Below are 26669 nucleotides of genomic sequence, written 5' to 3'. Positions count from 1 at the left end.
ATTTAAAGGCAGTTTTACAGTTCTACAAATTAAAAGGTAGGTCTTAAGTTGAGCTACAGTCTGGTGTATTATTAGTGTAATGCTGCTTATGCTTACAAAAATATTTGTGTGTGTTGTCAACTTTTGATTATTGTGCACAACATTAATTTATCTCATTCACAGAATGTGCAGCTTAATGCAAAGAGAAGAGAGACTCCAAAAGCAGAAAGACACTTCTGCCCTTTTGGTTTGAGCACCTGCCCCCCAAACTGTCTGAAGCTTGTTTTAATCTTCCCAACAATAACCATGTTTTCATCGCTAAGAAGTTTCTTTAGAGGAGCGCTTCATATGTTCACTGGGAGCCTTTTTCATCTCCACGTTACCTGAAGGACTTCGTAAAGGGAGGAGGCTGCAGTCTGCAACCTCACCACTAGATGTCACTAAACACTACACACTGTCATCAACAGACACGTTCATATTGTAATGGAAATGTGTGAACAATAAATGAATAAAGCAACATTTGTGTGAGTTGACAGCTTGTTTGTGTTGTTTGTGTCCTGCAGTGAATGTGAGGAAGACGTATGAAGAGCTGCAGAGAGGACATATTTATCTACATGTTAACAGGAGGACGTCACACTGCAGCCTTTCACTTAATGTGAATTATTACAGAGAATGAAGAGACGTTTATGTTGCTTACAGGTTCATCAAGATGATCTTCACATATTAACAACACTTTTATGATGTTTCCTTGTAGCAGAAGTAAGACGTTAACATTAAAGCAGCTTCTTGTTCTGCACCTCATGCATACTAATGACGGAAAGAGGAAGGAAGCTCTGCTGGGTGTTGAACAGCAGCTTGTTACCAACTCCAGAAGAGACGAGCTGACCTCAGAGACATCAGCCTCCTCTTTAATGTAGACGTGTTTCTGGTGACTTACTGAATAAAGAGTTTCTGATCTGCTGATTGAACACAGAGGAGCAGCTATGAGTCCATCAGCCGGTGGATTAGTCGTCTTCCTTCTCTCTGTACAAGGTACTGTACTTCTACATTTATATTGTGAGGCCGTTACACACCTCACACACACACAGGGAGCTGTGTTTTTACGTCACACACAGGTCTGATGTCATCACACACAAATAATGACTAAATGAACATTAACAAAGAAGAAATGCTCTGAATAATTTGTCTCTGTTGAACTTCCTCTAATCGTTCAGCAGCGTTTCTTTGCATTAGACCACATTTAGAGGCTGTTATTCACTCCGAGTCTCTGACGACGTTTGTTCTTCTGTTTGGAGGATTGAATTGTGTATTTGTGGTCATTTTTATTCTCTTCCTGGGTGTTCAGTGTCTCTTTGAGGGACATTTTGTAGCTTTGATCCGTGTCACAGATAATTGATTCACTGCCGGATGCTGAGCGCTGTGTCCTCAGTGAGGTGTGACCTCTATGTCACAGTATCGTTCCCCTCAGAGTTCTGCATTTCTCTACAGTTTCCATCTCCACTCTGCAGCAGACTGACCACAGACAGAAGAGCACAGAGCAAAGACACTCTTCTTCTCATCAACCAAACCCTTCTAATACTTCAACTTGAGCTTTTTCAGGTCCACAGGTTCAATACGTCGCTGTTCCTTCCAGCTGCAGAGTCCATGTGGACATCGTGGACTCTTTCATTACTTTCTATAAACTCAATGATTTTCATATTTCTCATAATATCTTTTCTCTTCATTAAACTACCAATGAGAGTGTGTCCTGTGATGTTGTTCTGAGTGTGACTGTGGTTCCTGATGTGCTGTGTTACAGTGATACAGAGTCAGGATGGATGGAGAGTGAATTACCGTCAGACTGACGTCTGTGCTGCAAAAGGATCAGAAGTGTATATAACCTGTGACTACACACACCCACCTGGAATATATTACTATGATATAAAGGACAGATTCTGGTTCACTAAAGAGAAAGATGGTGAACCTGTGGATCTGAGAACAGACTCTGAGTATTCAGGCCGTGTGACGTACACATGTTTTAATAAGAATTGTTATCTGACCATCACAGACCTGAGAGAGAGCGACTCAGCTGAGTACAAATTCACACTCAGGACAAACAAACCAGGAGAGAAATATACTGGTTCACCTGGAGTCACTTTGTCTGTCACAGGTAACATTTTAATTCACATATTAATCATCTCCAAATGTTCAACATATAGAAAACTAGAGTATAAATGTCTTCTGTGAATGTTGACACTTTAATAAATAATTATCACTGATTCAGGTCTCCAGGTGTAGGTGAGAAGATCAGATTCTACCTGGTTGGAGCTGACGTGTCACAGCAGCTGTGTTCTGTCTGGTCGTCGTGCTGAATACGACTGGTCCAAGAATGAAAAATACATCAAGACAGGATCTTCTCTTCTAGTCTCCTCTAGTTCTACAGACAGATATTCCTGTTATTTAAGAAGATCTTGGAATCAACGTTCTCCTGCAGTGTGTAAGTTCACTCCACTGTGTCGGCCTGTGGAGCTTCAACAACATCTCACATGGAGGCACCAGACCGCTGCATGTAAACTAGAGGCATCAAAAAGATGAAGCACAACGTTCCTCAGGAGGAGGAGCCGTGGTCCACTGACCAGAGGGTTGCTGGTTCAATCCCCGGCCCCTGCAGTCTACGTGTAGAAGAGTCACTCACACACTGACACAACAATATGATTCTAATCACAGCTGTAAACACGCTGGAGTCTAAATGTTAAAGGAGACACAGATCTTTATTTATGTCATTCTCTTATTAATAGAAACACAAATATAAACCATCAGCAGACAGAATAATGTGATTTTCATTAAGACTCAAGTGAATTATTCCAGAACATAAGTAGAAGTGACGTGTCAGCTGGTGGAGGAAACAATCAATAACTCCTACAACAACTAGAAGTGAGAGGACAGACTCAGCTAAGGACACAAGCAGCATCTAAAGAGAAGAATGTGTGGAGATATGAACATTACAAAGGATTAAAGGCTGCTTATTGTCACTTTACACCAGCAGGAGTCTCACCTGTGACAGCTGCTGTGATGAATAATAGAGATAGTCTGAGAGAAAGACACACAAGTATTCATTCAAATGATCAACTATCTACGCTAACATCTTCTAACCTCTTAGTATGTTTATTCACGTCTCCTCCAGATGGTCCACAGCGTCCCTCTGTGTCAGTGAGTCCCTCTGCTGAGATGCTGGAGGGCGATTCAGTGACTCTGACCTGTAGCGCTGATGCTAACCCAGCAGCTAGCTACACCTGGTACAAGGAGGATGGAACTTCAGACCCTCATCTTCTCAGTAAAGAACCTCAGCTGGTCTTCAGCTCCATCCAGTCCTCTGACTCTGGAAGGTATTCCTGTACAGCTGAGAACCATCTGGGGAGGAAGACGTCTGACTTCATCTTGATCCCTGTGAAATGTGAGTGAAACACAACCTCTTTAAAAGCAACATAATCACTACTGTCAAGTTCTCCAGGTGTTAATTATATTCATCTCGGCCCAAACTTGAAAATGGCTTGTTTAACCCAAATATCACAAGGGGACAACTCGGATCTGTTTTGGTCTTTTATTTTCAATCGGAATGGTTGTGGGAACCGGAATACCTTGATAACCTTAAAACAAAAATAGTAGATTAAATTCTACATCAAAGACTTTCCAAAATAATAATTCATCATTAAACACCATTCTTTACCACATTAAGTAAATACACTAGCAAATCAAATTCAAAGAAGTATTTCCATTACAATTTAAACTTCTACTTTTCCTTTTACGGGTAAAAGATCAAAATCAACAGAAAATGGCAAACAAACTATTGCTTCAAACAATATTTGAAATGAATAAAATCCATAGCAGTTGCGTCTGTGGTCGAACATGAGCGGCTGAGAGAGGGCGGCTAAGCTAATGCCTAAACATTTTATACTCATGCCTGATGAGGGACGCGCTGGTGACTCGGTCCCTCCAGAAATATGGGTTGTATTTTAGGGTTCCACTTCTGTTTGTTTCTGTTTAGTTCTCTGCCCCCTTCAGGGTTGGAGTTTACCAATGCTCCTTGTTTTAAATGCATGTGCAAACTGGTTTTAAACGCAATAACTACTAAGGTAGTGTTTTGTTATTACATCACATTACATTACATGTCATTTAGCTGACGCTTTTATCCAAAGCGACTTACAATAAGTGCATTCAACCATAGGGTACAAACTCAGGAGAACAAGAAACAAGAAAGTGCAATTTCCTCAAATAAGCCAATTTACAATTTGCTGTAGATGAGTGGCGTAATAAGTCCAATGTAAGTGCTACAGTTAGTGTGTTGGTGGAGGTAGAGTCTGAAGAGGTGTGTCTTTAGTCTGAAGACCATTTAGGAGCAGGACAGCAAAGAGTGGTGATCTAGTCGAGTATTTTGCTCACAGTGAGGAGGAACAAGCAGTTTATCACATGCAGAGCGGAGAGTGCGGGTCGGGATGTCGGGTTGGACCATGTCCTGGATGTTAGCTGGACCCGATCCATTCACAGCACGGTACGTGAGCACCAATGTTTAGAACTGGATGCGGGCAGCCACCGGTACCAGTGAAGAGAGCGGAGGAGTGGAGTAGTGTGGGAGAACTTAGGAAGGTTGAAGACCAGGCGAGCTGCTGCATTCTGGATGAGCTGCAGAGGTGGAATGGTGGTAGCAGGAGACCTGCAGGAGGGAGTCGCAGTAGTCCTGGCGGGAGATGACAAGAGCCTGAATCAGTACCTGGGCAGCCTTCTGAGTGAGAAGGGGACGTATTCTCCTGATGTTGTAGAGAGAGTATCTACAAGATTGTGTTGTCGCGGTGATGTTGGGAGTCAGGGAGAGTCGGCTGTCAAGTGTGACGCCGAGGTTCCTAGCGGTCAAAGTGGGCATTAGTACGGAGTTGCCAAAGTTGACCGTCAGGTCCTGGGTCGGGGAGTCTTTTCCCGGAAAGAGAAGTAGTTCAGTCTTGTCGGGGTTTCAGATGGTGGGCGGACATCCACTGAGAGATGTCAGTTAGACAGGCAGAGATCCGTGCCGCCACCTGGGTGTCCGAGGGAGGGAAGGAGAGAATGCGTTGGGTGTCATCGGCATAGCTGTGGTAGGAGAAGCCATGCGAGCGAATGACAGCTCCGAGAGAGTTGGTGTAGAGCAAGAAGAGGAGGGGACCCAGGACGGAACCGTGAGGAACTCCAGTAGTAAGAGGACAAGGTTCCGACACAGATCCTCTCCAGGTTACCCGGTAGGTACGGCCGTTGAGGTAGGACGAGAGAAGGGAGAAAGCAGAGCCTGAGACACCAAGTTCATGAAGGGAGGAAATAAGGATCTGGTGGTTGACTGTGTCTAATGCAGCAGAGAGGTCCAGAAGGATGAGGACAGAGGAGAGAGAGGCGGCTCTAGCAGTGTGGAGTTGCTCTGAGACAGCAAGCAGAGCAGTCTCTGTGGAGTGGCCTTGAATCCTGACTTGTGGAGGTGAAGGGGGTTGTTATGGTGGAGATAGGAGGAGAGTTCGTTAAAGATACACGTTCAAGGGTTTTGGATAAAAAGGGAAGAAGAGAGACCGGTCTGTAGTTGTTTTCTTCAGAAGTGTTGATGGTGGGTTTCTTCAAGAGTGGGTTTACTCTTGCCTCCTTCAGAAAATTGGGAAAACAGCCAGATAACAGAGCATTGTTGATGAGACAGGTGAGGAAAGGGAGGTCAGGTGCGTAGATTGTAGAAGATCTGATGGAATGGGGTCAAGAGGGCATGTGGTCGGACGGGCAGAGGTTAATAGGGTAAGAATTTGGTTAGGAGACAGGGGGGTGAAGGAGGAAAGTGAGGGTGATAGAGGTAAAGTCAATGGGACGCGAGAAGTAGGAGGTGGGTTTGAGAAAGAGGAGTGTATGTCATGAACTTCTATTTATTTAACTCTAACTTGTAATAATTTGTTGACACGTCTCCTCAAGATCTTCCACAGCGTCCCTCTGTGTCAGTGAGTCCCTCTGCTGAGATACTGAAGGGCGATTCAGTGACTCTGACCTGTAGCACTGATGCTAACCCAGCAGCTAACTACACCTGGTACAAGGGGGATGGAACTTCAGATCCTCATCTTCTCAGTGAAGAACCTCAGCTGGTCTTCAGCTCCATCCAGTCTTCTGACTCTGGAAGGTATTCCTGTACAGCTGAGAACCAGCTGGGGAGGAAGACGTCTGACTTCATCTCTATCGATGTGAAATGTGAGTGAAACAACCTTCTTAAAAGCAACATAATCACTACTGAGGTAGTGTTTTGTTATCAACTTCTATTTATTGAACTCTAACTTGTAACAATATGTTGACACGTCTCCTCCAGATGGTCCACAGCGTCCCTCTGTGTCAGTGAGTCCCTCTGCTGAGATGCTGGAGGGCGATTCAATGAATCTGACCTGTAGCACTGATGCTAACCCAGCAGCTAACTACACCTGGTACAAGGAGCATGAAGACTCACCACGAGCATCAGGACAGATCTTCACCATCACTGACTTCACAGCTGAACACAGTGGGAATTATTACTGTGAAGCCCAGAACGAGATGGGACGTAGTAACTCCACCTTACGTCTGATTACTTCTTCAGGTAAATCACACTCATTCTTCTGTTCTCTCACACATTATATCAACAATCCAGCTAAAGAAGTGACTCACAGTAAACGCGGCCTTTAGCTCCTGTCCTCCACTCAGTGAAGCAGGAGAGCATTGTGGACTAGAAGGTGAACCTGAGCAGATACACTATGACCCCACTGAGAATCAAACCCTGGACCCTTCATCACTTTAAAGCTTCACCAGCTGAGCGTCCTGCAGACATCACGTGGTCTGATGCTGCGTCGTCTCATCAAATGATGAAGTCAGAAGTGGAAGGAACAAGAAGAGTCACGTTAGAAGAGCTGAAGATGTTGATACCTGAACAGAGTCTGTAGCTGTAAGAATGCAGGAGCAGCTCAGTGAGAGAAACGAGTCTGGAACAAACACAATGCTGTTAGCAACACAACAGTTAGCTAGCATGCTAACTAGTCAGCTTTGAGTATTAGCAGCAGTATATTGGGGGTTTGGATTGTGTCTCCAAATCATCTCCTCACTGAGTGTGTTTAGTTTCTGTAGCAGTAAACAATCTACAACAGTTGCCATGACAACAGGACACAATAAAATGGCCGCCGCTCTTCCCATCCAGCTACGTTGTTTTGAAGACTTACTCCTCACATATAATTTGAGTTAAAGTTCATCATCTGCATAGAGCAGATCTTAAGGTCCCAGATATTCTGTTTCACTGAGTTAAACATCTTATTTCCATCCTGTTGGTCCTTAATTCATCCTCTACCCTCCATATTTAGTAGTTTATATATTTGTTGTTTGTTTTCGTTACCGTGTAGGAAAAGGAGCCTCCCCATGGCCAATAACAACAGCTGTTTTTGCGTCCACATCTGCCATTTTCCTGGTAATCATCATGATCCTCAGTGTCCTCTTGATCAGGTGAGCAGTTCAACTTCACTGATAAAATGTAGATATGGATGTGTCAGCAGCCGAGGTTTCTTAAAAACTAAAAGTGTGTTGCCAACAACGCCACCAGGTAAAAGCGAAGAGCCCTAGGAACCCGAAATAATTAAAAACAAGGTCTGTTTGTTTGGGGGAGAGCAGTGAAACAATGACCCAAGAGGAGACAGGGGCAGAAATACTAATAAAAGAATATTTATTTTAATACAATGATTAAAATATATAAAGGAAGCAAATAGTCCGTTCAAACTCACCACCACAGTAGAGCGAAGTCCTGCGCATCCTTAGTCCACCGGTTCAGACGTCTCTGACTGCCAGCTTCCCTCTGCTGCTGCTGCTGCTGCTTCTTGCATTCGCTCAACACTGCGGTGTGTTCCTGCTCCCTTCTGCCTTCTTTCTCTTTTCTTGCCAGTGTCCCGTCTTCCTGTTTCAAAAAGTTCCGCCTCTGGCCTTTCCCCATTGGTCCATTGGGCATATGCCACTAATTGGTAACATGTCACTGGGGACGATTGTTAATTGAGGATACAATGCAAACCAACACTCAGAGCAGACAATACATCGTTATATCGAACATGCAAACAATCATGAATCAATAAGTCATAAAACATGCAATCATAAACCAAAAAATATGCAATCCATAAATCAATAAATACACAATCAATAAAACATGCATTGTCTCCAATCTCCACCCCGTGACAGATGTTACATTCAAGGAGTCGTTGAATCACTTGATTCGATCTTCTGTTTGTTCATTAATACATTTTTCTGTCCAGAAGAAAAAAGTCTCCACCAAGCAGCCGGCCTGCAGAGAGACCAGAGAACAACGCTCAGGTGAGGAGGCCTCTGGGAACATCTGGGAACATCTGGGATCATCATGTCAGGCCTGTGAGCCGGGGATTTAAAAGCCAACAATTAAAATATAATACAAATTCATATAAATTAGGAAATAAAAGTTACCAGCAACACTGGGAGTTCAACTCCAGGTAAAAACCGGCCCAACGGGAGGTTTTGTCAGGTCCCTCTAGTTCAGCCCACTCCTACGTCCTGGTTCTTCTTCAAACCATCTAGACACCACCTGTCGCTCCCACACGATGACAGTTTGTAGATGGAACTTCATTAACCCCAATGACCTTAATTACAACCATTAAACACATGAGACCTCCATGAGAACCTGTAGGGCCCAAAGGAGTCATTAGAGAACAAGCCCTGCAGATATTCTACTATCTGGTCCTTTGTACTTCAGTCCAACAATACTATTCAATAAGTACTTCTTGTTCTTTGATGCAGATCCCACCAGCAGAGCCTTGCTATGCTACCGCGAGCTTCTCCAGAAACCAGGAGGATCTTCTTCTCTACTCCAACGTCAGTCCAGCTCGCCCCCCCAGACGCAAGGAGGAGGTGGAGGAAGTTCTGTACTCACGTGTCAACTTTGTGCGAGTGAGTCAGTGACAATCTTTACTGAACATGGATCCGTCTCTGCTTTTATCATCACTGTTTTATTGCTGTTTAAACGGGTTAATTATTAATATTCTGAGTTTACGGTTCTTTCACAGACGGAGATGTGAAGGAGCTGTGGATGATTCTTCTGCTCTGTACAGCACCGTCAGCAAAGCACCAAGAGAATGAACCCACACAGATATGTGGTCTGTTACTGTACAGAGTTTAAGCAGCTTAAACACACCTGCATGAATATGAGGTTTGACATGTTGTATATTCACCATCGTTAAGGCTTCCATCAGAGAAGCATCAGGGAGCCAATGGGAGGCCAGCTTGTAGTCTGTAATCAGCCTTTAAATGTTACTAATCAGCAATATGTTACTACCAGTTCTATACAAGCATCTTCAGGTACATTTATCTGTAAATAGTCTTTACCAATATTGCCAATATGCTTCTACTGATTCTCATAATGTTTACTGAAGTTTTTGTTTTGTATGAGAACTCGTCTCAACTTAAAATGGCTGAATTGGACTTTCAGAGTGTTTTAAGCACCTAGTGGTAGAAATGATAATGTAGAAATGTTTAGGGTAGAATTGTAGTTTGTGTTAGATATTAGTTATTACATTAGCATGTTAGATGAAGTGACTGCAATATGAATCAAACCCAATTCATAGTAATTATAGTCTTATAATTACTGCACACATTTACCTGCTACAATGTAACGTTAAGACTTGGAGACGGATGCTAATTGCCGTCCTTGATGGATTCCAAAGAGTTTTTTCTCCTGTCAGGTAGTAGATGAGCAAAGTTTGTACGACAGCCCTGCGAGGTAAACATTCTGATTTTGGATCATATAGAACTGAGTTAAACATAATGGTTCAGATGTGATGATCTAAGATGTGTTAAGTTTACTCGCTATTAGATGATGAGATTATGGATGCTTTATTATTACGTTTGTGAGGAAGCTTTAGGAAAAAAGGTCTGATCATTGAATGTACTGTAGTATGAAGGGAACAGGGATCGATCAGGTCACTGAGGGATCTCAGATTCAACCATCAGAGGGAGTCAGGGGGGGGCGGCTTGAATGTGCAGCCAATCACATACGACAGCAGATTGGGCTGAGCTGGAGAAGGAGCAGGCAGAAGCCTCCTGTGAACCATTACTGATGGTCCGATGGACGAGGGGACTTCTCTATTTCAGTTTTAAAGTAACGGTTTTAAATAAGATTTAGTTACAGATAATAGAATACAAGAGGTTCTACTAAGTGGGGCAGTTGTGGTTGTGCCAAACAAAATGGAAATGAAGATAACAGAAATAGAAAGAATTAGAACGAAACAAATTGGCTTCCCTTCTCTAAGAACGTCCATCAAAATACAGAGGGAGCACCAACCACTAACCCGGAGTCCCTACGTGATGCACACGTGTACAAGGTACAAACGTACCAACTGTCCTCAACCTCTCACCACAAACCTGCACTTCTTGTGCGTGCATGACAACTAAAGGAACACCTGCTCCAGATCTCCCTTTTAACAGCAGGGCCCTCAGGTGATTGGCGGCTCTCTTCAGGAACTCAGGTGCAGGCAGATCGGCACCTGAAGGGAAAAACAAGGGAGGAGGGGCAACACAGACAGTAGTGACACGGACGTTAGGGTAAGAGTGTTATCGCCTCTCGTAAACATTTTGATTGTATTTTGTATTATTACGCAGAATGTGCTAATTGATTTGTGACTGAAGCTGTCACATTGAGGTATTACGTTGTTCATTCTGTCCTCATGACGTCATCGTAGTCCGTCCATCAGGAGACGGATCCTCCTCTCACGCTCTCACTGAGGTTTCTTCCCTCGAGTATTCCTGTGTAGATGTGATGTTTGGGGACGGAGGATGTCGCATGTGTACAGACTTTAAAGCCCTCTGAGGCACATTTGTAATTTGTGATTTTGGGCTATTCCAAATTAAATGAATTGAATTCTCCTGTGGTTTTGGAGCAGATGTGTAACAGATGTGTTGTGGGAGAAGATTGAGATGATCAAGTAAACCTCAAAGTGGTGATTACCACTGGTAGTAAAGCTCAGTTACAAAGGAAGTGGCTAAACCTGAATTATAGTTATTTTTAGCTAAATGTTTGGGCTTTGTGTATCTATAAAAAATAGCAAATGTTTTAAAAATAAAAATACTTTTTTCTATGCAAGTTATTTTTTTTCCTCTGATCCCATATACGTCTATGAGGAAATGACTACTCTCTTGATTTATTCCCTCAGTAAACATGAGTTTATGGTCTCAGTCTCTAGTTTCAAGTCTTCTTCAATACAACGTGATGTTCATTTAGTGAATTATGGTCCATTTAGTCAACTAAACACATTTATTCTGTTTATACGCTCTGCATTGTGGGAGATTTCTCTAGTTCTTCCTTGTAGTTCTTCCGTGTCAGACCTCAGTGAACATTTGTTCATCTCAACTCAGGGGTTTACAGCCAGCTGCTCATGCATGGTAATTATCTAAAGGGGAAGCAGGACTTTTTCATCAGCTGATACAGACACACGTTGTCTTTCAGTCCCACGTCCCTCTCTTGGACAGCTGATAGTGGAGGACGTGTTTTAACAGAGAGGGATGAGCGGAGGAGCTGAGAGTGGATCAGTCATCTTCCTCCTGTCTGCATTCATATTCATCACATTTATATCTGTATCACAGAGCCTGAGTCGCCATGACGGCTTTTATTAGAAACACGGTTGAACAAAATACTATGAAAGTTTCACTTCCCCCTTTGTCTCTTTCTCTGCACCGTCACACCCCAACGCTCACCACAAACACCACCATTTCACTTTCTGCTAATTACTATTCAGTTTCCTTTTCTCTATAGAAAAAGATGTGCACCTGCACCCCTTCTGCTGTGATGAGTGTGATGGTGGTTTGTAGTTTCTCTTCCAGTCATTCGGGGTCAGGATGGCTGCAGAGTTACTTACGGTTCCTCTTGGATCTGTGGATTAAACGGATCCACCTTGGAGATGCACTGCAGATACACCTCCACAGAACCAATGAGGGGTCACAGCAGACCAGAGGGCCTTCTGCTTTACCGACAGGCAGCACGGACACCCGGTGGACCTGAGAACGGACCCGGGACACGCAGAGGACAGTTAGCTTAGCATACCGCTGCTCTCTGAGGATCAGCGGCCTAAGAGGCGGCGACTCGGCTGTGTACAGGTGTGCTGTGTTCATGTTCACCACAAACCAACCGGACAGGAAGTACACCGGCGAACCGGGAGTCCGTCTGTCCGTCACAGGTAACGGATCCAAGCGCTCAACACTTGGGAAGCTGCTGGTGTCTCTGAAGGGATTCATGGTTCATGGTTTTACAAATGCAGGTTTGCAGGTGGAGATCAGCAGATCAATACCTTTGTCACGAAGCGGGTGCAGGCAGAGGCAGGACTCAAACGCAGAGTTTTGGGAAACAACAAAAAGACTTTAATGGTCAAAATTCCAAAATGCCAAGGGGCTAAAAAAACGAAGGCGGGGACCAGGAACGAAGCACCACAGGATCCACAAACATGCAGACACCGAGGCGACAGGAGACGCACAGGGCTTAAATACACTGGGAAGGTGCAGGTGATTGGACACAGGTGGAAACAATCACAGGACAAGGTAGGAAGTGAAGTTACCCGGGGACACGAGGGGCAGAAAACTACAAAATAAAACAGGAAACAACCCAAACCGCGACGACCTTGTTGTGGAAAGTGTACATCAGCAGACCTGACGGGTCAGAGCAGCCGTCCTCGACCTCGTCCAACCTTCTACAGCTGGTACAAGAACGGAGACAAAGTGATGATGAAAGAAACAAAGATTTGGGGCTACTTTTATTCTTTTTCCAGGTCCTGCAACAAAGTGACGTCATCATTCAGTGGACATTTCTGACTTCTAGATATATCACATCTAAGTTCTGGTGCAGCCCTCTGCATGGTGGTCGTTGGAAGCGTCTCGCTCAACCAAAGGACCTTCGTGAAGACTCCCAGGACGAAGGTCGCGTTGAGGTCCTTGATACCGAGAGAGGAAACACTGAGAATCAAAGACCTGAGAGAGAACGATTCAGCCGAGTAGCGTTTCATATTCACAGCATGGAGCTCTGAAGGGATCAGCGGTTTACCTGGAACCACTTTGACCGTCAAAGGTACGAAGAATAAAATCTATCAAATGCTCTGACAACATGTACCTTACTCACTAAGATACAGTAATAGCTGCTTGCATGGCTTCATACCAATGAATGTTCTGTGAAACACATCACTGCTGCTGGATCTCACCTTTTCTTACTGAATGGTTCACAGATCCAGATGTGCAGGCGCAGGTTGATCTGGTCTCCTGGGGGTCCGAAGCTGATTTGCCACAGCAGCTGCCCCCCCTCATGACACGACCACAGCCGCCGGGATCCATGTGATGTCACTCACGCTGGCTGCTGAGGAGAAGGACGCGTCCACTGTGCAAGTGTTCCGGGGATGAAGATTGATGAACACACTAATAAATCTTGATACGTTTTTCTGTGAGTGCAGGTTGAATGGAAGAAGAAGACGTCTATTGTGCTACCGGTGCTACTTTTCTAATGTTAGTTAAAGTGTTACCCACCTTCGCATCCCCCACAATGTTCTATGGTACATTGTCAGTGTAATGCTGCTTATGCGTGAAGCAAAAACACGTGTGTGTTGTCAGCTTTAAAGAGATGATGTAAGTCACTCTTGTTTATTATGCACAACATTGATTCATCTCATTTACAGAATTTGCAGCATAATGTCAAGAAAAGAGAGACTCCAAAAGCAGGAGGACAGGGAAAATATCCTGGTCTGTTTTTGAAATGTATTTATTTATATTATTAATATTTTTAATTTCCTGAATGACTTTGGCAATGGTGCCCTTTTGTTTTGGGTTGAGCAATAAGAGAAATGGCTCAAAGGAGTGAAAAGAATGCGCTATTTAAACAGACTAACAGCATTTTACAGGCCGACTTGTTATCATCGTGGAAAACAAGAAGTAGACGTAGTTGTCAAATTCCAAATGTTTTATTTTAATTCATATCTCAGTCCTATTGTACGATTTGTATGTAATTGAAGAAACAGTGTAATCCATGAAAAAGAGACCTGCTGCAATAAATAATGAGCTTTATAAGTGAATGTTCTACTTGTATCTCTTATTATGTTTAGTAACAGAATCATGAAATCAGACATTACAACTGATGATAATCTACTAAAATAAGTCCAATATTTCTGTCACCATTGTTGTTGATTTTGTGTGAGGGAAGCTGCCAAAACCGTCACGAATAAAATGTCAATGTGTGTGTGTGTGTGTGTGTGTGTGTGTGTGTGTGTGTGTGTGTGTGTGTGTGAGATGCTGATGAGGAACCACAAAGCGGACCAGAAGATGGGCAGGATGCATTCTCTCTGGTTTATTCAGGTTCTTTAGGAAGAGTTCTGTTTGAAATTACAAAATGCACTGGTAGAAACAGATAGAGAAAGAAACAGAGCGAGAGAAGGAGATGGTGGGAGAGAGAGAGAGAGAAAGGAGGGTTTCATATCCAGAATAAACAGGAATAACATCACCAGGTTCAGATTCAGGCAGCGCTTTACTCTCAAAGGGGGAGTTTTTCAGCGAGGAAAAACCTCCTCCTCCTCCCCCCTTTTTAAAATCATTTTTTAAACTTTTTTAATGTTAGTTAAAGTGTTATCCACCTTCGCATCCCCCCCACAATGTTTAAGCCCCGTGAAATAACTGGCGATATAACAAACAAACATTCTTTGATTTCATCACCAAAGTCATTTCCATTTATTTATTCTTTTATCAGGGCGATTTTTTTTCTTTTTTTGTTTTTAAAAATAGAAGAAAAAAAGAAACACATTGCTCTTAAAAACATCTATCTATATATATTTTTACATATATATACTTTTTTCTTTATATTTATTTATTTTTTTCCTGAAGTTGACTTGTTACCCCACATAGTGGCATGCACATTGCACATGCAAATCTGTAATTAAATACTTCTCTTTTATCTTAAATTGCCGTGTATGTTTATTCTTTTATGCCCCGACTTGCTGAGTGGATCCTGTATGGTTTTCTACTGTGGCACTGGTTCGGTTTCTACTGGGTCGGATGGTCGGCATGGCGATGAGATGGATGCTTGGTGGTTGCTTCGGAGAGTTTCCCAATACATCTCGTTACAGTCAAGATAAGATTACAGTTTATTGTTGTTGTACTTTTACACAATGGTGTTTAACCCTTCGCACCACTCGATGCTTGATTATATATTTACTCTTTAAACATGGTTCAAGAGGGAAACGTCTGATCTGCAGCCGTTTACAGGTTTTAATCTATGTAGTTTGACACCTCAATCGTGGCTTCTATCAAACGATACTTTACCAAATATGTTTTTCCGATAATGATTGAACGGTTAATTTTGTCCTTTGCAAACCCAAACCAATCAGGCACAAAGGCTGAATGAATAAAACAAGTCTGTTTCTCAAGGACCCAAAACACAACAAGCGCTCAGATGGTCTGAGAACGATCAAATAGTGAGAGGACGACCTCCCGCGTCCAGATCTCCTGGAAGCAACCTGTCTACTGGATGTGATGGGAATGGAAACACGTGGAGACGAGAGAGAGGGGGGGGGGGCGTTGCTATGGCGACAGCCGGGGACACTTTTACCTGCGGCACTGAGAATTTCATTCACTGTAAAACGGCATCGAGTCCGGTGAGTGATTAAGGTACGAAGGTCCAGGTGACGTGCACAAAAATGAATGAGCCACGGCGGCATCGTGGAAGTGCCGAGCAAGCGTTTAACTTACTCCATCAAAGCATTGATGGATGAATGAGCATCACGCTGTGTTGAAGAAGAATTGGAACTAGAGACTGAGACCAAAAACTCATGTTTACAATGTTTACTGAGGGAATAAATCAAGAGAGAAGTAGAGTCATTTCCTCATAGACGTCTATGGGAGCAGAGGAGTCGCCCCCTGCTGGTCACTACAGAGAAGTAGAGTCATTTCCTCATAGACGTCAATGGGAGCAGAGGAGTCGCCCCCTGCTGGTCACTACAGAGAAGTAGAGTCATTTCCTCATAGACGTCTATGGGAGCAGAGGAGTCGCCCCCTGCTGGTCACTACAGAGAAGTAGAGTCATTTCCTCATAGACGTCTATGGGAGCAGAGGAGTCGCCCCCTGCTGGTCACTACAGAGAAGTAGAGTCATTTCCTCATAGACGTCTATGGGAGCAGAGGAGTCGCCCCCTGCTGGTCACTGCAGAGAAGTAGAGTCATTTCCTCATAGACGTCTATGGGATCAGAGGAGTCGCCCCCTGCTGGTCACTACAGAGAAGTAGAGTCATTTCCTCATAGACGTCTATGGGAGGAGAGGAGTCGCCCCCTGCTGGTCACTACAGATAATGAAGAATTGAGAGATTGTCAGGACTTGTCAGGAGTGATGGGTGCATCACTTTGGTTTGTCCTCTCTGGGCTACTGTAGCAAAGAGGACACACTCTCTATTCAGGCTCGTGTCCACAACATACCAGCGAAAAGAATTGTGTGGATAAATTCATCAATTATTGTGCAACAATCATCTTGGATTTCTCCTCAAATGATCCGCCGGACTCGTCAGACAACACAGACAAACACAAAGACTCAGACAGATGTTCACAGACAACACCCCCACATGTGTGAGCACGAACACACACACACACACACACCGTTTATGATGACAGCTCAATCACACCCCCTTGTGTCTGTGGATGGTATCACACGAGGAATGGAAGAAAATCAGATGAACACAATGAGTTTTTACAGAAAGTTTATGGATTATATACACAAGAAGTACTGAGCCAAAATGTACAATACAGTGGGAGAGAATGGGTGAGAGAAATGAAACTACCACCCTGATGAGCGGTTGGAGGGAGGACGGGGGATGAAGGTGGCGATCTCACGTGCGTGCCGTGATTGTCTCAAAGGAGGAGTCATGGTGTCCTGTACAGTGTAAGGCACTGAGGGTGACCTACTGTAGCTGATGGTGTCAGGACACACACACACACACACACACACACACACACACACACACACACACGCACAGAGTAGATGTCTCCCTGTCGCAGCAGTAGCCCCTCCCAGCGGGGTGACGGTGACGGAATGGATGAGGATGTGCCCGAAAAATGGTCCAGTGCCATTGTGAAATTTTGTTTTAGCATCACTACGACCTCTGCTGTTGCCCCCCCCACCCGCCCATCCTAAAAAATGTTCCCCACATCATTGCGATCTCTCTCATTGCCCCTCGACCCCTCGACCCCCCCCATCCCCCCCACCCGCCCAACACACACACGCATGCACACATCTAGTGCTGTACAAAGGGGAGACCACGTGGCTTCAGCTACATAAGCACAACTTTTGGCAGCACTACTGTACATTAAAACCACGGTAGTTTTTTTTTGTTGACGTTTTGTTTTTAAAGAGAGCCCTTTATTTGTTTTTGTTGTCGACGCGACGAATGACCCACTGACACAATTTCACAGCCGGCGGAGCGGATTTGGTGCGTTTTTTTGTTATTTTTCCCTTCGTCCGGTAACGAAGAAGAAAAGGACAAAAAAGAAAAGAAAAACGAGGCTGAAGACGGATGGGTGCCGGCAGCCGGAGGCGAGGACACGGACAGCAGATGTGCAGAGAAGCGATGACTTGCAAAAAACTTGCAACCCCCCCCCCCAAACCCGTTCAAAGAAAAAACGAAAAATCACAATAATTCTTCATTTTTTTTCTTTCCAAAAAAATGGGGATTTGTCGTGGAGAAAAGCACACACACGTGCACAAACACACACGCACAACGCACAACGGGCTTTCACACAAGGGCAGTGTTGTGTGTCGGCCATTTTGGATCCGCTGTTACAATTGTGGACAAAGCGAACGGCGTTGAGGAGCCAAGATGTTTCTGTTCCCTGTCTGTGGACGCGTGTCGGCGGCGTGTCGGGGGGGTCGGCAGGCTGATGCTCGGGGGTCGTGAGGAGGTGAAATGAGATCAACTTTACAACGTTTGACGCCAAGCCAGGTGAAACCATACAAAAACCCAGTCCGCGGCCCGGCTCCTCCCACACGCCGTCTAACTATCTAGCTACCTAACTATCTAGCTACCTAACTATATAGCTACCTAACTATCTAGCTACCTAACTATCTAGCTACCTAACTATCTAGCTACCTAACTATCTAGCTACCTAACTATCTAGCTATCTAACTCTAGAGGCACCTGAGAAGTAACTGCTTCGCACCTCCGTAAACCGCTCACCACGCCGCCTGAAACCGGAACCCACAGCACGTCTGGGGTGGACAAGACGACGGGGTCGGGAGACGAGAGGGTCCGCCTGCTAGAAGCGTCCGGAAGCTTTAGAAGCCACAACAACGAGGCTGTGATTCAAACTCTTCAAACTTCTTTTTGCCGTGTTTGAGTCAGACCTTTTTTTTAGGTGATTTTAGCCCAAACCAGCCCCTCACTCCATGTCCCCCAATCTGCCCGTCTCTTTGCTAACGTGGGGGCCTGTGGGGACCTTTAAGGCGTAGTGTGGTTGACCTCGACTACGGAGGGTAAAGGGAGGCGGGGGGGAGCGGCGAGGAAACGAGGGGCGAGGGTGAATAAGAGGGAGCGTGAGGGGAATGTGACTCTGATACAGAAGGCACTGTGGCTCTGCAGGGGGTTTGGGGGGGTGGTGGGGGGGGGGCGTCCCTAACGTGCCGTGAACCGCACTCGACGGGGGGGGGGCGGACGACCCGATAAACAAAAGCAAGGTCTGGGGGCAACAGATGTCGGGAGAGGGGAGCAAACATGGGGATGGAAGGTGGGTGATCTGGACAAAGGTTACACAACAAAGACCCAACCGCAGCGTTGCAGCGCCCCCCTCCGAAGCTAAAGCAGCGAGGACGCTTATGAGGCCTGCATAGAGTCAAAACACGAGGGGGGCGGGGGGGGGGCGTCTTCTGGCGTGAAGCGTCTGAAGAAGACGGCGCAAGATATCGAGTAGCTAGATCGTCGACCGTGTCATGAGCCTGAACGGTGTCCAAAACAAATAAATGAATAAATCTGAAACTCTATTTAAACTCTGTTATCCACACCTACTGCTAGCGTCTCCTATCTATATTCATACGTGGTCTATTATCTATACTTATCTATACTTTATCGAGGTATTGAATATTCAATAAAAGCTGTCCCTCATAACGATGAGGATGAAATTATTAGTCCTAAGTGCTTCTGTCCTGCAATGTGTCTACCAAGCCGAAAGAAGCGATGGATGGAGGGCAGAAGAAAAGGAAAGGTGAGAGAGGGGTGTGGGGGGGGGGTACCAACGTGGGGTGATTGGCAGAGGAGGTTTCAGCGTTGCTGCGACCTCGTGTGACTTGGTCACGGGTGTTGTGGCTGTTCTCTGGTTATCCAGACCTGAGCGAAGGGGGTCCGACGGGTCAGCGTTGGCACAGACAGGCGGACAGATATGGCGTCTCTCAGGCTGCATCCAGGTTCCCTCTGACTGGGACTGGACTTCAGTCTTATTTATGTCCTACAAAGATATGAGACGGGCTCAAGAGAATTTTTCCCTCCAGGTCTGGAAAGGAGGGTCGAGGCCTGGAGGCTGTCCCGCAGAGGGGGGAAGGCAGAAGGGCGGATAATGTGCGCTGATAACTGATAACTGCCCCCTGGTGGCGACAAAAACAAAGAAGAGACAACACCACCATGTGGCACTGAAGCCGAACACCAACGCCGCGCCGTCACTGCCGCCACCTCGGCAGAACTTCAGTAAAACTCTCCCACGCTGCCCCCACGCTTCTCTCTAAACGAGGTTATTATTTCTGGATTGATCTTTGGGTTGGCTTGACAAGAGTACTGACCCCCGTGAACAACGGCGAGTTACCCTCCCCCGTTGTGAAGAGAGAGGCTTAAGAGTTGCGTTACAACACGCAACGCCGCGGAGGCATCAGGAGCCTGGTAAACGTCGTTGTACGAGCCGGGGGGGGGGGGGGTTTAAAAACATAGCAGATGTAAAGATGGACATAGAATACTTAACCTCCAAATAGCATGACAACAAACCTACAGCAACAGTTTCATCAATCAGCATCATCATCGTCATCATCATTTTGCATTGACACAGATATCATTATTCATTAGACTATCATCATTAACAATAATAAATCAAGTGTGGTGGAAGTCCGCTTCTCTCTGCTCTTCCTCTCCGGTCTCGAGCGCGACACCAAACTGCAGCGTCTCCGTTTAACTGGGCGCAGCTTTTCATCGGCCCGAACGGCCGAACGTCAGAGCCCGTTTTCGTCTAAAGACCAAACGTAAACGATATCGTCACTTGAGGAGAGAGAGGGAGAGAGAGGAGGACTTCTTTTGTAAACCTAAAAGCAACGTTTCCTATAAAGCCCCCAGGTCCCACCCACACCAGCTAGATTTACTCTCTAGTATGTATTTAATCAATCATGCAGGCTTCCATCACATTTCGGACTCCAAAAAAGATCAAACGGAGGCTGAGCGAAAGCAACAGAAGAACCAAGCTCCAATGTCCGAAGAAGAACAAGAAGGAGAAGTAATCGACAGTACTCGAAGAAACTCTGAAGAAAGGAGTCTTTTCCCCGTCCCTGGTTTCCTCTCCTCCGCCCCACTAAGCCGTGTGATGTCATTTCCTGTCACCCCTCGGCCGCGCCGGGCCGCGTGGCCGAGGGGGAAGGGCCTTGGGCCAAGTGTTCGACTCAACCTTCTCGAGGTACCCGACGGCCACCGTCGCCATTGCGCACTCGAACAGGAAGTGAGCCTGAATGTGCCCCGCCCCCCTCAATCCCATGCACCGCTGGACAGGAAGTGATGTCACGCCGGTTCTGTCAGCATTAGGTGTGGCTAGGAGTTTAGAGTTGGAAGTAGGAAGTAATACAAGTACCTTTTCTCCTGGTGTGAATCGTTGCATCCTGGCCCCTCTGTCGTACAGCCGTTGTTGTCGCTCCTGGGCCTGCAGCAAATTCTCGTGACATCCGGCCCAGTGTGTGGAGTTTTGCTCGCAGGTCCATGACGTACTGGATCTCATTCTTACAGGGGCTCAGACCTTCCTCCAAGTATACTTTAATACGTTCCATACGCTCCACCAGCCCATCCGTCTGCGGGTGATACACGCTATTACGAATGGACTTAATGCTCAGTAACCCATAAAGTTCTCTCAGTGTGCGCGACATGAACGAGGTGCTCTGGTCAGTCAGAATCTCTTCAGGGATTCCAACTCGGGAGATGACCTGAAACAGAGCCTGCGCGACGCTCTTTGCAGAGATATTGCGCAACGGCACTGCCTCCGGATAACGCGTTGCGTAATCTAACAAGAACTAACACAAAGCGATATCCGCGTGCGCTCCGGTGAAACGGCCCGATGAGGTCCATACCGTAGGGTATCGTCATGGAGCGAAACTCGGGAGCCGGCGGAGTCTCTACGGAAGGCTCTGCGGGCTCCCCCTCCCCGTCTGCAGCGTCGGACGACCCCGCGTCACCGCTGAGCACAGCACACATCTCGCATAACCCTGTCGGTCGTGAACGCACACCCGCAGCCCCCCCCCCCCCCAATTAGCTTATAAAACCCCGGCCAATCTGTACCCAAAATGACGGGGTGCGTCAGGCGGGAGCTAACCGCGACCTTCATTCTATGCTTTTTACTCGCATGGCTAATTTCCACCGATACCACAGGATACTCGTGAACATCCCAATGCACACACCGTATTCTTACCCGGTCTGCCTCCACCAATGTACCCGGTCGAACCAGGCTCTGGTGAATCATAGATTGCGTAAAGCCCGAATACACCATCGCCTGACGTGTACCCCCCTGGATTCTTACCGGAACGCAGTACGTCGTTCCCGGATCGGGGGAAAGTGACAGAACGCCGGCGACCCGGATCACCGGTCCCACCTGTCCCCCGGGGTCGGTTGGTCGCGGCCTAGGGAAAAAGGCGCCAGCCGTGGAGCCGGTATGGGTTGCTTCGTCGGCCGCGGTGGCCTCCCTCCCCGCGGTGCAGCTCCTGGTCGGGCGACGCCGGCGGACTCTCCAGGTCACTCTGCCCGCTGAGATGCACCGCCAGGTGGTCCTCCGCCAGGGTGATGGCCGCCTCCAGGGTCGCTGGTCGGTGGCACCGGACCCACGCTGCTCTCCGGACCGGGAGCCCCTCCCCGTACTGCTCCAGCATCACGGCATCACGCCGTGGACCCCTCCTGCGCTGTCCGGCTGCAACCACCTTACGGCGGCGTCCTTCAGCCGCTGGCCGTACGCGAATTGTCGGGCCCAGCCTGGCCTCGCGGAATCTCCGGCGGTGGTCCTCCGGCAACAGCCCCAGTCTATCCACCATGGCCCTTTTAATGTCGTCGTAGAACCACCGGAGGCAGCCCAATGGCTGCGGTCTGCGCCTCCCCGGCCAGTAGAGGCAAATACCGGACGGGCCACTCTCCCGCAGCCGCAGGCACCTGCGTCGGCGGCACAGCCGCGGGCCGTGCGGCCAGCTGCTCCAGCGCCTGGGCTTGTCTCCCCACCTGGGCCTGGAGCGCCCTCAGGAACTGCCGGTTGGCGTCCGCCTGCTCCCTCAGGATGGCCGCCAGGTCGCCGATCATTCGACCGAGCGCCACAATCGGCTGGGCTGTCATCCCCTGCTGGTGGTTGTCGTCCGCCGTTTCTATCCCAGAGTCACGTTGGGCGCCACTGTAACGTGCGGTCCTTGGGGGAACGTGGAAAGACGACATTTCCATTTACAGAATGTGCAGCTTAATGCAAAGAGAAGAGAGACTCCAAATGCAGAAAGACACTTCTGCCCTTTGGGTTTGAGCACCTGCCCCCCAAAATGTCTGTGAAGCTTGTTTTAATTTTCCCATCAATAACCATGTTTTTATCACTAAGATGCTTCTATTTAAAGGAGCGCTTCATATGGTCACCTGGAGCCTTTGTTTATCTCCAACTGAATGACTTCGTAAAGGGAGAAGTCTGCATTAAGCAACCTCACCACTAGATGTCACTAAAAACTACACACTGTCCTCAACAGGCACTTTCATATTGTAATGGAAATGTGTGAACAATAAATGAATAAAGCAACATTTGTGTGTTTTGAATGTTTGTTTGTTTTGTTTCTGTCCAGCAGTGAAGGTGAGGAAGACGTATGAAGATGATCTTCACATATTAACAACACTTTTATGATGTTTGCTTTTAGCAGAAGTAAGACGTTAACATTAAAGCAGCTTCTTGTTCTGCAGCTCATGCACACTAATGACGTAAAGAGGAAGGAAGCTCTGCTGGGTGTTGAACAGCAGCTTGTTACCAACTCCAGAAGAGACGAGCTGACCTCAGAGACATCCGCCTCCTCTTTAATGTAGACGTGTTTCTGGTGACTTACTGAATAAAGAGTTTCTGATCTGCTGATTGAACACAGAGGAGCAGCTATGAGTCCATCAGCCGGTGGATTAGTCGTCTTCCTTCTCTCTGTACAAGGTACTGTACTTCTACATTTATATTGTGAGGCCGTTACACACCTCACACACACACAGGGAGCTGTGTTTTTACTTCACACACAGGTCTGATGTCATCACACACAAATAATGACTAAATAAACATTAACAAAGAAGAAATGCTCTGAATAATTTGTCTCTGTTGAACTTCCTCTAATCGTTCAGCAGCGTTTCTTTGCATTAGACCACATTTAGAGGCTGTTATTCACTCCGAGTCTCTGACGACGTTTGTTCTTCTTTTTGGAGCATTTTATTGTGTATTTCTATATGTCACAGTATCGTTCCCCTCAGAGTTCTGCATTTCTCTACAGTTTCCATCTCCACTCTGCAGCAGACTGACCACAGACAGAAGAGCACAGAGCAAAGACACTCTTCTTCTCATCAACCAAACCCTTCTAATACTTCAACTTGAGCTTTTTCAGGTCCACAGGTTCAATACGTCGCTGTTCCTTCCAGCTGCAGAGTCCATGTGGACATCGTGGACTCTTTCATTACTTTCTATAAACTCAATGATTTTCATATTTCTCATAATATCTTTTCTCTTCAGTAAACTACCAATGAGAGTGTGTCCTGTGATGTTGTTCTGAGTGTGACTGTGGTTCCTGATGTGCTGTGTTACAGTGATACAGAGTCAGGATGGATGGAGAGTGAATTACGATCAGACTGACGTCTGTGCTGCAAAAGGATCAACAGTGTTTATAAGCTGTGACTACACACACCCACCTGGAATACGTCCCTCTGATATAAAGGACAGATTCTGGTTCACTAAAGAGAAAGATGGTGAACCTGTGGATCTGAAAACAGACTCTGAGTATTCAGGCCGTGTGAAGTATGGATGTTATAGTTATAGTAAGAGTTGTTATCTGATCATCACAGACGTGAGAGAGAGCGACTCAGCTGAGTACAAATTCACACTCAGGACAAACGAACCAGGAGAGAAATATACTGGTTCACCTGGAGTCACTTTGTCTGTCACAGGTAACATTTTAATTCACATATTAATCATCTACAAATGTTCAACATCTAGAAAACTAGAGTATAAATGTCTTCTGTGAATGTTGACACTTCAATAAATAACATTCACAGATTCAGGTCTCCAGGTGCAGGTGAGAAGATCAGATTCTACCTGGTTGGAGCTGACGTGTCACAGCAGCTGTGTTCTGTCTGATCGTGCTGAATACTACTGGTACAAGAATGAAGAGAACATCAAGAGAGGATCTTCTCTTCTAGTCTCCTCTGGTTCTACAGACAGATATTCCTGTTATTTAGGAGGATCTTGGAATAACGGTTCTCCTGCAGTGTGTAAGTTCACTCCACTGTGTCGGCCTGTGGAGCTTCAACAACATCTCACATGGAGGCACCAGACCGCTGCATGTAAACTAGAGGCATCAAAAAGATGAAGCACAACGTTCCTCAGGAGGTGGAGCCGTGGTCCACTGACCAGAGGGTTGCTGGTTCAATCCCCGGCCCCTGCAGTCTACGTGTAGAAGAGTCACTCACACACTGACACAACAATATGATTCTAATCACAGCTGTAAACACAATGGAGTCTAAATGTTAAAGGAGACACAGATCTTTATTTATGTCATTCTCTTATTAATAGAAACACAAATATAAACTATCAGCAGACAGAATGATGTGATTTTCATAAAGACTCAAGTGAATTATTCCAGAACATAAGTAGAAGTGACGTGTCAGCTGGTGGAGGAAACAATCAATAACTCCTACAACAACTAGAAGTGAGAGGACAGACTCAGCTAAGGACACAAGCAGCATCTAAAGAGAAGAATGTGTGGAGATATGAACATTACAAAGGATTAAAGGCTGCTTATTGTCACTTTACACCAGCAGGAGTCTCACCTGTGACAGCTGCTGTGATGAATACTAGAGATAGTCTGAGAGAAAGACACACAAGTATTCATTCAAATGATCAACTACCTACGCTAACATCTTCTAACCTCTTAGTATGTTTATTCACGTCTCCTCCAGATGGTCCACAGCGTCCCTCTGTGTCAGCGAGTCCCTCTGCTGAGATGCTGGAGGGCGATTCAGTGACTCTGACCTGTAGCACTGATGCTAACCCAGCAGCTAGCTACACCTGGTACAAGGCGCATCGAACGTCAGACCCTCGTCTTCTCAGTAAAGAACCTCATCTGGTCTTCAGCTCCATCCAGTCCTCTGACTCTGGAAGGTATTCCTGTACAGCTGAGAACCAGCTGGGGAGGAAGACGTCTGACTTCATCTCTATCGATGTGAAATGTGTGTGAAACAACCTTTCTAAAAGCAACATAATCACTACTGAGGTAGAGTTTTGTTATGAACTTCTATTTATTGAACTCTAACTTGTAACAATATGTTGACTTGTCTCCTCCAGATGGTCCACGGCGTCCCTCTGTGTCAGTGAGTCCCTCTGCTGAGATGCTGGAGGGCGATTCAGTGACTCTGACCTGTAGCACTGATGCTAACCCAGCAGCTAACTACACCTGGTACAAGGAGCATGAAGACTCACCACGAGCATCAGGACAGATCTTCACCATCACTGACTTCACAGCTGAACACAGTGGGAATTATTACTGTGAAGCCCAGAACGAGATGGGACGTAGTAACTCCACCTTACGTCTGATTACTTCTTCAGGTAAATCACACTCATTCTTCTGTTCTCTCACACATTATATCAATAATCCAACTAAAGAAGTGACTCACAGTAAACGCGGCTTTTAGCTCCTGTCCTCCACTCAGTGAAGCAGGAGAGCATTGTGGACTAGAAGGTGAACCTGAGCAGATACACTATGACCCCACTGAGAATCAAACCCTGGACCCTCGGTTCATCACTTTAAAGCTTCACCAGCTGAGCGTCCTGCAGACATCACGTGGTCTGATGCTGCGTCGTCTCATCAAATGATGAAGTCAGAAGTGGAAGGAACAAGAAGAGTCACGTTAGAAGAGCTGAAGATGTTGATACCTGAACAGAGTCTGTAGCTGTAAGAATGCAGGAGCAGCTCAGTAAGAGAAACAAGTCTGGAACAAACACAATGCTGTTAGCAACACAACAGTTAGCTAGCATGCTAACTAGTCAGCTTTGAGTATTATAGTATTTTTGGGGGTTTGGATTGTTTCTTGAGTGTGTTTAATTTGTGTAGCAGTAAACACTCTGCAGTTGCCATGGCAACAGGACACAATAAAATGGCCGCCGCCCTGACCAGTCAGCTACGTTGTTTTGATAAGACGTTCTACTCATATT

At 46.0% G+C, this 26669-nt stretch overlaps 2 protein-coding genes across 12 annotated transcripts in view; both read left to right on the top strand.

Annotated features, from left to right (window-relative positions):
• Window positions 1-26149, top strand: part of LOC144383162 (cell adhesion molecule CEACAM5-like) — a 45292-nt gene extending 19143 nt beyond the window's left edge. The window contains exons 3-5 of the mRNA XM_078080008.1: window positions 24515-24730; window positions 25418-25687; window positions 25803-26149. Coding sequence (XP_077936134.1) covers window positions 24515-24730; window positions 25418-25687; window positions 25803-26149 — 833 coding nt within the window. The remainder of the gene's footprint in view (window positions 1-24514; window positions 24731-25417; window positions 25688-25802) is intronic.
• On the top strand, window positions 650-14072 carry LOC120825443 (B-cell receptor CD22-like). Of its 11 annotated transcripts, none has more exons than XM_078079849.1 (12): window positions 650-1011; window positions 1778-2128; window positions 2243-2455; window positions 3143-3412; window positions 5929-6198; window positions 6314-6574; window positions 7365-7464; window positions 8259-8316; window positions 8773-8922; window positions 9039-10572; window positions 11836-13081; window positions 13236-14072. In XM_078079849.1, exons 4-10 carry the CDS (start codon window positions 3187-3189, stop codon window positions 9048-9050), a joined length of 1077 nt encoding a protein of 358 aa, XP_077935975.1. In that variant the 5' UTR covers window positions 650-1011; window positions 1778-2128; window positions 2243-2455; window positions 3143-3186; the 3' UTR covers window positions 9051-10572; window positions 11836-13081; window positions 13236-14072. The 11 variants fall into 11 exon arrangements, with proteins under 11 accessions (XP_077935975.1, XP_077935978.1, XP_077935979.1 ...); XM_078079852.1 differs by having other exon boundaries at window positions 798-1011; window positions 7371-7464; window positions 8262-8316; XM_078079850.1 differs by having other exon boundaries at window positions 799-1011; window positions 8262-8316.
• Window positions 26150-26669: the final 520 nt, after the last annotated feature.

The sequence above is a fragment of the Gasterosteus aculeatus genome, chromosome 9, assembly GCF_964276395.1.
Source record: "Gasterosteus aculeatus chromosome 9, fGasAcu3.hap1.1, whole genome shotgun sequence".
NCBI lineage: Eukaryota > Metazoa > Chordata > Actinopteri > Perciformes > Gasterosteidae > Gasterosteus > Gasterosteus aculeatus.
The sequence above is the reverse complement of the archived record's forward strand: the minus strand, read 5'-3'. Positions and strand labels throughout refer to the sequence as shown.